Here is a 13,515-nt window from a genome sequence, read left to right as displayed (position 1 = left end):
TGGCATTCTTGAAAGTCAGTATGGGGAAACAAGTGCTGAAGAGATCAACGCTTTAGTTACCACACAAGTCCTTCTCCTGCACTGGGATGGAAAATTAAGGATGGTTTTGGCTGGCAAGGAAGTGGTAGACCGCTTGTCAATTCTTGTCTAGGGATAAAGCCTGCAGGCTTCTTGCAGTCTAAGCTAACAAATTTTAAATCAGCTGAAACACCAAAGGTTATGAGGCAGATTCAAAGCTTTGCCCTTTGACACAACAGCAGTCAATGCAGAAAACTCGTGGTGGTGCGTGTGTTCAAACTGAACAAAACATTGGACGAGATCCAGTTTACATTGCTTGCTGTATTGCATTCTGAAATTTTTCCTTGAAGCTGTATCCTCTCCACCGGAGGAACAAGATCATGCATGAGCCCTGGTGTTAAAATCTTTGAGGCGTTCCGCAATTTGTGGCCAACTCTGAATGTATGGGAATACATAACAGGCGATGCCGACCCTGAGACCAGTTCTTCTCCAACCATGATCCGATGAAATCATGCAACTAACACAGCCCAGGAAGACTTTCACTTTTTTCACTTTCAACAGGTTTGAACATCGTTCTGCATACTTTAGTAAATGATGATAAGGATTTGGTGCAGGCAATGTTGTCTTTTTTAGCTACCTTATTGTGTACAAAGTGTAAATCTTAGAACTTTGGTGTCTCTGAGCAACTGCATTAATTTCATTTAAATTTTACAGCTTACATTTAAATAAACCTCATGAAATAATAAGTTAGTCATTCCGACACAGTTCAATTAAAATTCACCCTCTATATTTTAAAAGCACCCTGCAGTACATACTTCATCGGCCATTGTTGTATTGCCGTCAGAACTGCGCCGTCGTTTGGAAGGGTTGTGTTTTTGCTGTACTTGACGATCTCGAGAATGTGGGCTGGTGCACACTGACAAGACAGAGTAAGCATCACTGCTGAGCGGTTGTGAGCAGGAAAAACGTGCAAGGGGAAAAATGCATCACCGCCTACAGTGGGTTACGATCAAAGAAATTGCATTGGAAACCATCGGCTAATAGTTCCGATAAATAAAATCACAACATACATTCCTGAACCATGCTATCTTGTAGGTTGGAGGGTTCGAGTCCACTTTGCAGTTGAAGTAGACGTCCTCGCCCTCTCGCACCACAGATGACACCCCTCGTCCCAGCTCCAGCGACACCACAGGGGGATCTGGGAGTGAGGATAAGAAGGAATGAAATCGTGACACGGAGCTTAAAAATAATGGAGAGACGGAAAAAGGGTAGAAGAATTAGGGGGAGGGAGAGAGAGAGAGAGAGAGAGAGAGAGAGAGAGAGAGAGAGAGAGAGAGAGAGGAAAGAGGCGGGAAGAAGAACAAGGAAAATAAGATGAAAACAAAGAAGAATGCGAGAGGCCTTGCGAGAGCTAATTGGATAAAATGGAATGACAAAGTATCAGAGAGGGATTTGGAAAACACGCAGGCAAACGAAGAGGATGAGGAGTGAAGAAGAGTTTTGGTGAGACACGCAACAGATTAAGGACAAAGTGGATGATATGGTGGAGTGATAGAGGTAGAATAATCAAGAGTAGCGGAATCAAATGCGAGGCATGGGATAGAAAAGAGAAAATAAGGAAGAGTGAACAGAGATGAATTGATGTTAAGAAGTACTTTCTTTTCATCCCTGTCCACACTTTCTCATCTCCACCTCGTAAAATTTGGTATTGCGGTCACAGATTATTTTCTACCAAACAGCCTTGAGAGGGCCATTATATCCGTCGTTTTTGCTTTCCTTTGTACTAAATGGGAGAAAGAGGTTAATAGAAGAGAGGGTCGGAAGTTAATAAAGAAGGATGTACGGAAGAGAGAGCAGATAATACCAAGCAAAGATGGGCAGACTAAAAACGCAGTGGAAAAGAGAATACGCGAAAGAGTGGGGTACAGCACGGAAAAAAAAATAGGAATAGGGAAAAAGAGCCGGGTTGGTGGGGTTGTATATATATATATATATATATATATATATATATATATATATGTGTGTGTGTGTGTGTGTGTGTGTGTGTGTGTGTGTGAGAGAGAGAGAGAGAGAGAGAGAGAGAGAGAGAGAGATTATTCTATGAATTCAACACCGGCTTCCAATACTGCTAGCAATGAAGGGTGAGGGCTGGAGGATGAAAACGCTTTTATCCGACATTTGGGGGTAACAGAATGAAACAAGGCGGAATTACTGCATCTTGCTAAGCCGGGGTAAAGGAGAAGATTATGCAGAGAGGTGAAACTTGGATAAGTGAAATTTTCATGCTATCAGAGACACAGCACAGTATACTAAAAATATACTGTCTTACTTATGAACACTATTTGTAAGAATTATGTTCAGCTACAGAGATTCATAACAATAAATAATCTGGGTGTATCCATATCAGAACATGCGTCCAATTAACACAAACGAATATATTTATCAACTAGATCAGCATGAAACTGATGATTAAACTTTATAGCAGAAGCAAGTGGTAAAGAAAATCATATTCTGCTGGTATAAAACGGATGGTAATAATATGGTTATTTTTATCGCAGTAGAAACTGATAGAAAGACCTTAAAAAAAAGGACAGCTAAAGAGAAATAGGTCAGTTAATATGAATAATTTAAATATGCTACAATCATTTACTGATTACTAAAAATAGTACAAAATGGTACATACAAGTAACGTTGAGGAGAGTGGAGTCCTGTTTAGGTGAAGCTGGAAAGAGTGGGTTTGTGGCTGTGCACGTAAGTCGCTGGCCGTGCTGTTGTCGAGCCCCCGTCACTACCACTAGGGACGTGCTGGTGTTGACGCCGTGATCAGTCTGTGGGGTACAGCAGGCACATACTAGGACAAGGCTGAAACATGGAGGGCCGGGGGTGGGGGAACAGGTATTGCAGTGAAACCCAGCCAAGACTGACCTGAGCAGGTTAACACCACGGGTTAAATGAGAGTATAATAAGGACACGCAGGACTGGGTAGGAGTGGCTAAACACAGTATAAAATTGAACAGAGATCGGTTGGCCAGGAAAGAAATCAACTCAAAGGGGGGGGGGGACCGAGATGAGAAAAATGTGTGGTATCAGGGTTGAACACGGGAGATGAGGAATAATGTAGGTGGGAATTAGGTAAAGCAGCCTTGCGACACTTTGTGCTGGATCTAGTACTCCTCGTTCAATTTAATCTCCCTCAAGCCATTTCAACATTTTCAGAGGAAAAATAAGCGCTTTTTATTACTCTGGTATGTGAACCTGATAATTTCACATGAGGACTGTGTTTGGAAGAGGTGTCTCCCGACTCAACACACCCCTGCCTGGACGGAGCTAAAGGTATAAAAAAAAGTTGTGGAGTTCGTTCTTCCAACTCTGTGATTGTGGCAGCTGGTTATGGCGTGATACAAGGACTTTTTCAGATCTTCCAAAAACCACCTACAGATTTGTGAATCGGTAAAGTACACAACAATAGGAAAATTTGCCTTTTTCCTGGAACTATACATTTATCGCTGTGTGCTAAGTTAAATCTAACACCTAATACAAGCACCACACATCATTTTCGGTATAAATTTTTCATGACTGCATCACAATTTGTGCTGTGCAATGTTCATCTTAGCACCACAAGTAAGTTCACTTAATACTTTCAAGTGGTACTCGATCAAGTGAAGCATGAAGAATATTATTAAGTATTATAGAAACACTAAATCTTGCTTCATTTTATTAAAACACGTTTATAATGTTCACAAATTACCATATGGATGACAAAATTTACAATATTATCTAACAGTTCTAGACAAACTTGTACCTTTCTCACTTTCCATATTTCATATTTCACTGTCCCCCAGTATACCGATATTGCAAATAGCAGTGTAGCACAGCCAGCACACACATGTTTCTCATTCACAGCTTCAGGGTGCATGATTGTAAGCTGTAGCAACTTATGAAGAAAAAAAGAAGAGTCAGTATTTTTTGGCAACGTTGGAACCAACCAGTTTCAAATGGTAGCACAAAATCTCAAATGTCTATAAACATGCTGTATACTACACTGCTGACCCTCCCATCTAAGGAACGTGAGTGCTGCAAACTTCTCCAGAAATCATTATACTCTTGCCCTTGAAGCAAGCAGTTATTGTTTTACCTCACATGTGCGCGCTCTTGTGTGTGTGTGGGTGTGTGTGTGTGTGTGTGTGTGTGTGTAAAGAACTCAAATTTTTCATCCAATTTTCCTCACAGTTAAGATAAGGAATGATGGATAGCTTAGAGGTAGACCTCTCTCTCTTCCCCCCCCCCCCTCTCTCTAAGATCAATAGATCAAAGTCAAGGTCAAAGGGCTAGGTCAAAGCTTCAGGTTAAACAGTTTTATCCAGTTTACATCAAACACAGTAGAAAGGATCAGGGGACCACAAGAACAAAGGGACTGGATTTTTAGAACAACCAGCCAAAGATCAAGGTTACAGGATAAGGCCAAAGTTTGATATGAGTTATGCGTGCAAAACAGAATAATTATAAATAGTTTTCATCTGCCAGCTTAGTCAATGTTCTGCCACTGGAAACATGTAAGCCAATAGTACTTGCTTGGTTGGATCATTGGTGATTAATCTAGCAAATCCTCTAGACTAGTGGTGGTTATACATATTACTGGTTTGACTGGGAGAATGGTACCCAGCATAGAGGTGTTGCCGTGGCAACTGCTGCTCTCCTTATCTCTAAGGTTGATGAACATAATGCTGGTGAGGCTGATGCACTCCTTGGACTTTTTCTCACTTATTAGCATGTACCCACCAACTAAGATGAGCGATCTTGAAGAGATTCCTACACTAAATTTGACTTAGTTGTGAAACATTGTGCCTCATGGGATACACTCTTGGTCCTGGGTACTTCACTGGGCTGTGAGTCAAAATCACTGGGGAACATCAATTAGCAGTTTCGAGTTTACTGAACTTGACTTTCCTGATGATGCAGTTATCCTAGCGGTGTCCGTGGAGATACTACTGAGCACCGCCGAGGAATTTCACAATAATGTGAAACCACTGGGATTAAAGGTCTCTTGAGCCAAGACTTAGGTCTAGGCATTTGGTGGCTTATTGGATGAAGGAGCTCAGTTTGTCCAACCATGTGGTAAGAATGTGAAAGTCTTAGAAACATTCACCACTCTTGGTAGTATGGTAAATAACAACGGTGGGTCAGATGATGAGATTTCTCGTTGCCTCGACTTGCCAACAGGGTTATGAATTCACTCAGCTAGGGTATTTGGCGTTGCCATTATTTGTGTGGAAGGTCGAAAACTCGCATCTCCAAGGCACTGGTGCTCATTATCTTACTCTATGAGTGTGAGACATGGAGGCTAAATAGTTTCACAATGCCACATTGCAAAATTGTTGCCTATCAAAACTCATTTATTCCCCAGATGCATCTCTTTGGAACTCGCTTCCTCATAGTAGATTTCCCCCAAACTTCATCCTACAGCAGTTCAGGTCAAACTGTTAGATTATTTATGAATGGGCGTCACCTGTAATCTGGTGTCTGAATATTTTTATTTTATCTTTCTATGTTCATCTTCTGTGTATATATATATATATATATATATATATATATATATATATATATATATATATATATATATATATATATATATATATATATATATATATACTTATATGTATCGGCAAATGGCCCGTTTTCCTGAGGATGACCCTGCCTACAGGTTGATATCTGAGAGAGGAAATCCAGAGAGAAGGAGACCAAGGGGAAGGCCACGTAACTCCCTGCTGGAATGGGCTCATTATTCATGTCAAGAGATAATTAGAGGTGGAAGAGTCGCTGCCTGGTGGGATGTACGAAGGGATTCAACATGGTTTGAGTCGGAAGGTGAGTGAGGCTCTGCGCCCCAAGGCGTTTGTCTCTCCACCCCCCCCCTCCCAGTGATGATGATGATGATAATGATGATGATGATGATATGGTTGAGAATGAGATCGAGACCAATCAAAGGTTCAGCCTCAAAGCTCAAGATAACATGCAAGGTTAACTGAACCATTTTTTATATGATTTAGTCCGAAGTTGTAGATGGGCTCGGGAAAAGACGGAGTAAAGAGATTCAGTGAGGAGTCAGTCTAATATCAAAGAAACTGGGAAAAGTCAAGTCAAGGTCACAGTACAGGGCAGCACAAACAGTTTTGATTCGATCTGATCCAAACTTAGTGGAAGGCATAAGAGTCAGGCAAGATTGAACCAATTGATTTTGGAAATAATCAAAGTCAGACGTTCGGGTCCAAGACACACTGGTGGAAGTGGGTATTTAATTTTTCTTTAATACTGTTTTTTGGTTAATACAGAAGTAGACTAATTTTCAAGAAATGCTGCAGACTCACCCAAGCCATCATCAAAATATACTGCACTGCATGACCAAACACTGCCTCCTATTCCTACGTACAGCCACTTTCATCTAATACTGTATGGTCAGGAACACCTGGCTTCACTCCCACATGACCCTTACAGCACAGCTAATTCTTTCTTGCCCCAAGCTGTGAGACTTGAATCATTACCACGATAAACAAACTTCGAATCGCCCAATGGTGAACAGAGAGAAAGTGGATGCTGTGTGTCAGAGGTAGCTGTGTGTGTGTGTGTGTGTGTGTGTGTGATGGAGCTGTAGGTAGAGGGCAGAAGAAAAAGCAAGGAATTCTGTATAGACTTCATAGCTACAATGCAGTATGAAGCTATGTTACTCCCTAAGTGTTAACTATCTATCTATCTATTGCCAGACGCCTCAATCCCGTACGGGGTGGCCACAAACAAATCGCCTCCACGTCGCCCTGTCCCCCGCCATTTCACTGCCCTTCTCCCAGCTCACACCCCCCTCTCTCATATACCTCTCCATCCCATCCCTCCATCTCATCCTCGGCCTCCACCTTCCTCCCCCCTATCCACCTTACTCACATACACTCTCCTCGTCAGTGTTTCACCCTCCATCCTCTCCACATGGCCAAACCACCTCAGTGTGTTCCTCATAACACTTCCTATCACATCCACATCCACACCACAACGCTCCTTTATATCCTCAATTGTCAGCCTGTCTCTCCATGTCACTCCACAGGCTCCTCTTAAATAACTCACTTCCACTACTCTCACTCTTGACTTGTGTCCTACCAACAACGTCCAAGCTTCACTTCCATATGTTAGAGATGGTATCACAATACTGTCATGTAGTAACTTTCTCACTTCCATGCTCACTTCCCTGTTTCTTATCACTGCTTTCAAGGAACTAGCAACCTTTCTTCCTTGTTTTACCCGTTCAAGCACCCACCCTCTAAACTTCCATCTTTACTCATCACACTACCCAAGTACTTAAACGTACTCACATTTTCCATTTCCTCACCATCCAGCCTCACTGTACGTTGACTGACTTCATCTCTCTCAAAGACCATCACTTTACTCTTCCCTACATTCACCTTTAGATACCGTTTCTTACACACTCTCCCAAACTCATCCACTAAGCCTTGCAGCTCCCCTTCGTCTTCATTCAACAACACAGTATCGTCTGCAAACAACAGTACAAGGAGTTTCCAAACACTACACTCTCTCATCAGGGCCATTCCGACATCCACTGCCCTACCATGTACCTCTTTTATTACCCCATCCATGTACAGATTGAACAACTATGGAGTCATGACACATCCCTGTTTCAACCCAACCTTCAAAGAGAAAAAATCACTCAGTTCACCATCCACACGCACTGCAGCCTTAGCACCATCATATATACTCTTCAAAGCATTCAACAACTTCCCATCTACTCCATATATTCTTAATACTTTCCACAATCCTTGCCTATCTATCCTCTTATGCTTTCTCCAAATCCATGAAGGCCGCATACAACTTCTTTCCCTTCTCTAGAAACTTTTCCACTAAAGATCTAAGAATGAATATCTGATCTACACAACCTCTTCCCTTCCTAAAGCCTCCCTGTTCTTCTCCAACTAATTCCTCTGTTCCTTCCCTAACTCTGTCAGTAAGTATCCTACCATACACTTTTCCTATTACACTAAGAAGACAAATGCCCCTATGATTACCACACACTTCTTTTTCCTCTTTTCCTTTGTACAAGGGAATAATTATACCTGACTTCCAATCCTCCGGGACTCTACCTTCCTCCCAGGCCAATCTGCACATCTTCCACATCCATTCTACTACTATCTCTCCCCCATGCTTCAGCATTTCACCACACACTCCAGCACTTCCTGGGGCTTTCCCCAGTTTGACTTTCTTCATTGCTTCCACAACTTCTATCCAACCGAATTCTTCCTATCTTCTCACTTCCCTCCTTCTCCTAGCCATTCCCCAGCCACTTATACTCGCATTACTTCCATCCACTATGTTCAACAATTCCTTAAAATGTTCTCTCCATCTGCTCACTTTTTCTCCCTTCTCCGCTAGTAATCTACCATTTTTATCTTTCACGCTCCTGCTAACTTCACTGCCTCCCTGTCTTACTCTCTTCACCTCTTTCCAGAACATTTTCTTACAGTCCCTCCACTTTACACTCAAGTTCCTTCCAAATTCCTCATCCACTCTCTTCTTTCTCTCACTAATCTTTTCACCTCTCTCCTCCTTTCTACAAATAACTCTCTCTTCCTCCTCTCAACGTCTTCCTCGTCCCTATTTCTCATCCATTCATTGTATGCTTTCTTCTTTTGTGCCACAGCCTGTCCCATCTCTTCATTCCACCATGCTGTTCCTTGCACCCCCTTCCGTCTTCTCTTCACCCCACGCACCACATCACATGCTGCACACATTTCTGTGAATATCATGCACACAACTTCCACATCCCCCATCTGCTCCAATTCATATTTACCCAATCGTTCCTCCACTTCTCTCTTATATTCTGCCTTTTTCTCAACCTCTTGTAACCTTTCCACTCTCCTTGCAACTACTCCTTTTTCCCGTCCTTCCCTTCCTCTGTTTCTCCATCTTACTTGTTTCTTGATTCTGGCCACCACCAAGTAGTGGTCAGATAGTCCACTCCCCCAACCTCTATAAGCTCTTGCATCCATTACACATCTTTGCATCATTTCATCCACACACACATAATCATTCATTGCCTTCCTTTCATTCAGTTCACCACCCACCCTTCTCATTACCACCATGTATACCTGTGGATCATTTTGTGCCTGAAGAGGGTATTGGCTATCACCAACCCCCTCCCAGAACAAATGTCCACTAACACACTGCCATTCTCATCTATCTCAGCAGGCACACCCCACTCACCAACTATTCCATCCACCTTCACATTCCCTACTTTACCATTATTATCACCAATCAAAAACACTTCCTCATTCCTTCCAAACTTTTCCATGCACACTTCCACATTTGTCCAGAACTCTTCTCTCACTCTGCTTGCACGATCTTGCGTTGGTGGATACACACACACAATTTCCAACATTTGTATTCCAACTTTTAATCTTACCCACACAATCCTTGAGCCAATTGATCCATACTCTCTTATATTCTTCTTCTATCTTTTTATTACAACAATACACACTCCTTCTTTGGCCTCTCATTCTCACCTACTCCTGCACATATACCCCATCCATACTCCCATTCTCACGCACTCTTTCCACACCATTTAGTTTCAGTTACTCCACATACATCCACTTTCTCACCCTCAAGCACCTGGACAATCTCTCTCTCTTTCACCTCATCATTTGCACCCCTTACATTCCACGTCGCGATCCGTACCATGTCCTTTGTCCGGTCCTTGGTCGTCATCTTTTGGTCAGTCCTTGTGCGAGGCTTCTTGTTCGTCTTTTTAGTTAGCTGTTTTTTGAGGAGGGGCACTAACCCTCCGCCAACCCTTTCAGTCGCCTCCTACGACAAGCAAGGATACTGGGGGAGTATTCTTCAAACCCCCCCTACCCTCAGTGTTCCATATTAATATTAGCACCATCACCAAGAGGGCATATTTTGAAATTCACCAGACATTATTATACACTTGGAATCAATATCAAAAGTAACAGCTCTAGTAACAACTCTAGATTAATGGTCGGTGTGATGAAGGAGCTGGAAATCATTAGATTAAATCTTATGTCAGTGGTTATTTGTACATAAACAAATCAAGAAAACAAACATTACCATCATCATAAAGAAACTGTTGAATTCCAATGATTCTCCAAATGTAGCATTTGAAATATAAGGTGGTTAAGGGATGAAGCTATGCTCTAAACAGTGTATTTTTGGGCAATAATAGATTCATAATTTTTCAAGAAATTTGTTACGAATAATGATGGTTGAAGCATTACTTTGACTCGGGCCGTTCAGCTTGATATCACTGGAGATTAATCATAATTGATTGGAAGCGAGGACAATGAACCATGGTCATTATTGGTCACCACAGCGAGCGATCCGAGCGGAGGTGACCACGTACTTCTTTGGTCAGTTTTCTAGTATACCTAAAAAAATTCCACTTTATTGGTTCATTGGTTCATTCACATTTAATACTATATGATCAAATGATTATTACTTCTTGCTATATGAGAGTGTAAATATTCAAAATAGGAGGTGTGAAACATTTTAAAAACACTAGTCAAAGTGTGACAAAATCCTTATCTTTGGACCAGTTTTCCTCAGATTTTAACTGGAAATTCCGCTGTACTTGGCACCTATGGGGAAATGGCAAAAGTAAAAAATTTCAGGCAACCAAGTAAAGCTATAAGCTTTTATATTTTAGTCTGCTGAAATTCTGAAAAATCACTAGTAAAAATTGGATAAAATCCATATTTTGAACCAATTTTGCTCACATTTATCTAAAGATTCCCCTGAGCTAGGCACTTATGGAAAAATGTCGCAAGTCAAAGATTCAGGCAACCAGGTGGCGCCATAGACTGATGTATTTTGAAAAGTCTGCATAAGGTCCAAAAACATCACTGGTAAAAGTGAGATATAATCATAATATTTGCACCAATTTTCCTCAGATTTTAACTGGAGATTCCTCTAAGCTTGGCACATGTAAGAAAATGTCTAAAGTAAAATATTCAGGCCACTACGTGGGGCAATATGCTTCTATATTTTGAAAGTTGCAAAAATCCCTACAAAATCACCAGTAGGAGTGGGGAGAAAATTCTTGTTTATGGACGACTCTCGGTCAGATTTTGACTTGAGATTCCTCTTAGGTTGACACAAAGGGAAAACTTAGGGAAAAGTTGAAAATTTATACCGCCATATGATGCAGAAGCTGATTTGAGGATATAAGTCGGCAATATTTGCTAAGAAAATCATTGGCAAAAGTTAAATAACTTTATGAAGCAACCTTCTCAAATTTTCGCTGAAGATTACTCCTGTTTGTTTGGCATAAACGGGACATTTGAAAAGTAGAAAATTTATGAATTTAAGGTAATTTTCCATTCACTCAAATTGATGGCTTACAATCTATCTGCAATAGCAGTTAAACATTATGAACACAATCGATTTTTTTTTTAAATGACATTCATCTTTACAAAAATGAAAATCAAGTAAAGGAGTCGTCGGGGTGGAATGGTGGTCACCAGAGAGAGGTCATCACTACTTGTTTTGAAAAAAATATTTTTATTGAGGTTGTTAAAATGGTGCACATCTCCTTCCGGTGACCAGCATTCCACCCCGTGGAAGCCTTCACTTGATTATTTATCCAAACAGTTAAGTAATGAACACAATAGTCTTCCCCAAACCTTGTTTTCACAATTAAACCGTCCCACATAAGTTTAGCAAATCTTATGAAGTTTATGTGTATGGCATCTTGTGAATAACGTTTCTGTGAAAAATTAATGAGCTAACCCTTAGACTGCGGAGGTGTTGTAACCTACGTCTAAATTGAGAAAAAGATGGAAAAAAATTGAGAGTTTTCACTAGCTGTTTTGACCCACCTACACCAAACCAAGCACATATAATTGTTAGTCAAAGTTCAGTCTTTTCAGCAACCTTTGAAACAAACTGGAGTTTGGTAGGTTGTCCCGGGATGGAGGTACAGCGAGTTGATTTTTTTTTAGTTTTTCCGTCGGATTGTGCCAGATGCCCTGATAGACGCGAGACAGTGTTGCAAGTTGCCACCACTTCACATGAGGGAAAGAAGTTTGGCAGATGACTTCTGTGCTTGTTCACACCACAAATCAAGTTTTTCAGTAATTTTCAACAATAAAAATACCTGTGGCATTGCGCTGTGTCCCTGGATGTAGTGTACTCAAGCAATAGCACAAACGTTACACTTGCCGCTAAACATGCCGCATGAGCGCAATTGTAATCGAGGAGACAACACATATTATGTCCTTATTTTAACATTTGTACTAGTTCGAGACTCCCAACATTATTTTCGGCAGGGCAGGGCATGAAAAGGCAAAGCATGGCAAAGGAAGGCACGGTAGGGTAAGGAAAGGCAAGGCTTGGTAACACTACACTTATCGTTACACATGCCACGTGAGCGTAATTTTTAATCGAGATTTGCATTGTATCTCTAATACATAATTTTTTGCTATCACTTTCTACAACAGTGTCACTGATAATGCACTGAAGTACCATAATTTTGCAGAGATGCCACATGAGGAAAAAAAGTGTACCACTTGATAACACCAAAATAGTCATATATTATTTAATTTTTCTACCACCAGTTGTGACCATAAATCATTCTTCTCTGTCAGCATGTATCATTGATTGTAAAACTTTAGTAAACCAGAATAGCTTCGTAGCGAGAGTCACTTTCACTTTCATTAGTGCATTGCGCACTGCTACTGTATGTCAATCGTCATTGTATCCATCAGTGTAATTACACATATTTACGCCATTTCCCGAAGTGTTCGCGTGTCCTCTGTGTGAGCAAAGGCAGAGTCGGGTGAGGAAGTTCAAGGCATGGCAGGACATGGTAGGGTAAGGGAAGACAATGCATGGCAGGGTAGGGCAGGGAAAGATAGAGTAGGGTACAGAAAGGTGGGGTGGAGTAGGGAAAGGCAGAGTAGAATAGGAAGATGCAAGATAGAGCAGTGAGATGCAGAGTTGTGTGGGAAAAGCCAAACCTTGGCAGGGGAAGGTAAGTAGGTTATGGAATGGCAAAGTAGACTAGGGGGATGTAGGATAGGGTAGAGAAAGTCGAGGGAGAAAAGGTAGGTGCAAGGCTGGTGTCACAAAATCGCGCGAGCGTATTTATAAATTCGTGACATTGCACTTTAGTGAGAAAACCACGAACTCTAGTGAAATTCCCACTGGGCATCACTCAGTTCAACCGTCCTTGTATTCACTTTGATCGGGTTGGTTTTCAGAACATTTGTCACTGTTTCACAAGTGACCATTCTTATCCATGACATTAGTGCTTTCTGTTGACCGTTGAAGTTAGGCCACGCCCTACTTCCGGCAAACACGGCCAGCCCCTACCTCTTTTCCCCATTTGAATTTAGTCAGCTTTGAGTTGCCTCAAGGGTAGGACCTTTTGTGCCCAGTATAGAGCAGCGCCTCCATTGTACAGCGAGTTACTGAATCTCCACCTAG

At 41.5% G+C, this 13,515-nt stretch overlaps 1 protein-coding gene across 1 annotated transcript in view; it reads right to left on the bottom strand.

Annotated features, from left to right (window-relative positions):
• The window catches only part of LOC145415962 (protein turtle-like), a 207,311-nt gene that overhangs the window by 61,821 nt on the left and 131,975 nt on the right, over positions 1-13,515 (bottom strand). Inside the window, exons 11-12 of the mRNA XM_080285065.1 lie at positions 2,702-2,846; positions 1,089-1,216 (exon numbers count right to left, since the gene is read on the bottom strand). Of these exons, the coding sequence (XP_080141191.1) occupies positions 1,089-1,216; positions 2,702-2,846 (273 nt within the window). The remainder of the gene's footprint in view (positions 1-1,088; positions 1,217-2,701; positions 2,847-13,515) is intronic.

This window comes from Coenobita brevimanus, chromosome 104 (genome assembly GCF_032717465.1).
Source record: "Coenobita brevimanus isolate Jiangsu-jjx chromosome 104, ASM3271746v2, whole genome shotgun sequence".
NCBI lineage: Eukaryota > Metazoa > Arthropoda > Malacostraca > Decapoda > Coenobitidae > Coenobita > Coenobita brevimanus.
The sequence above is the reverse complement of the archived record's forward strand: the minus strand, read 5'-3'. Positions and strand labels throughout refer to the sequence as shown.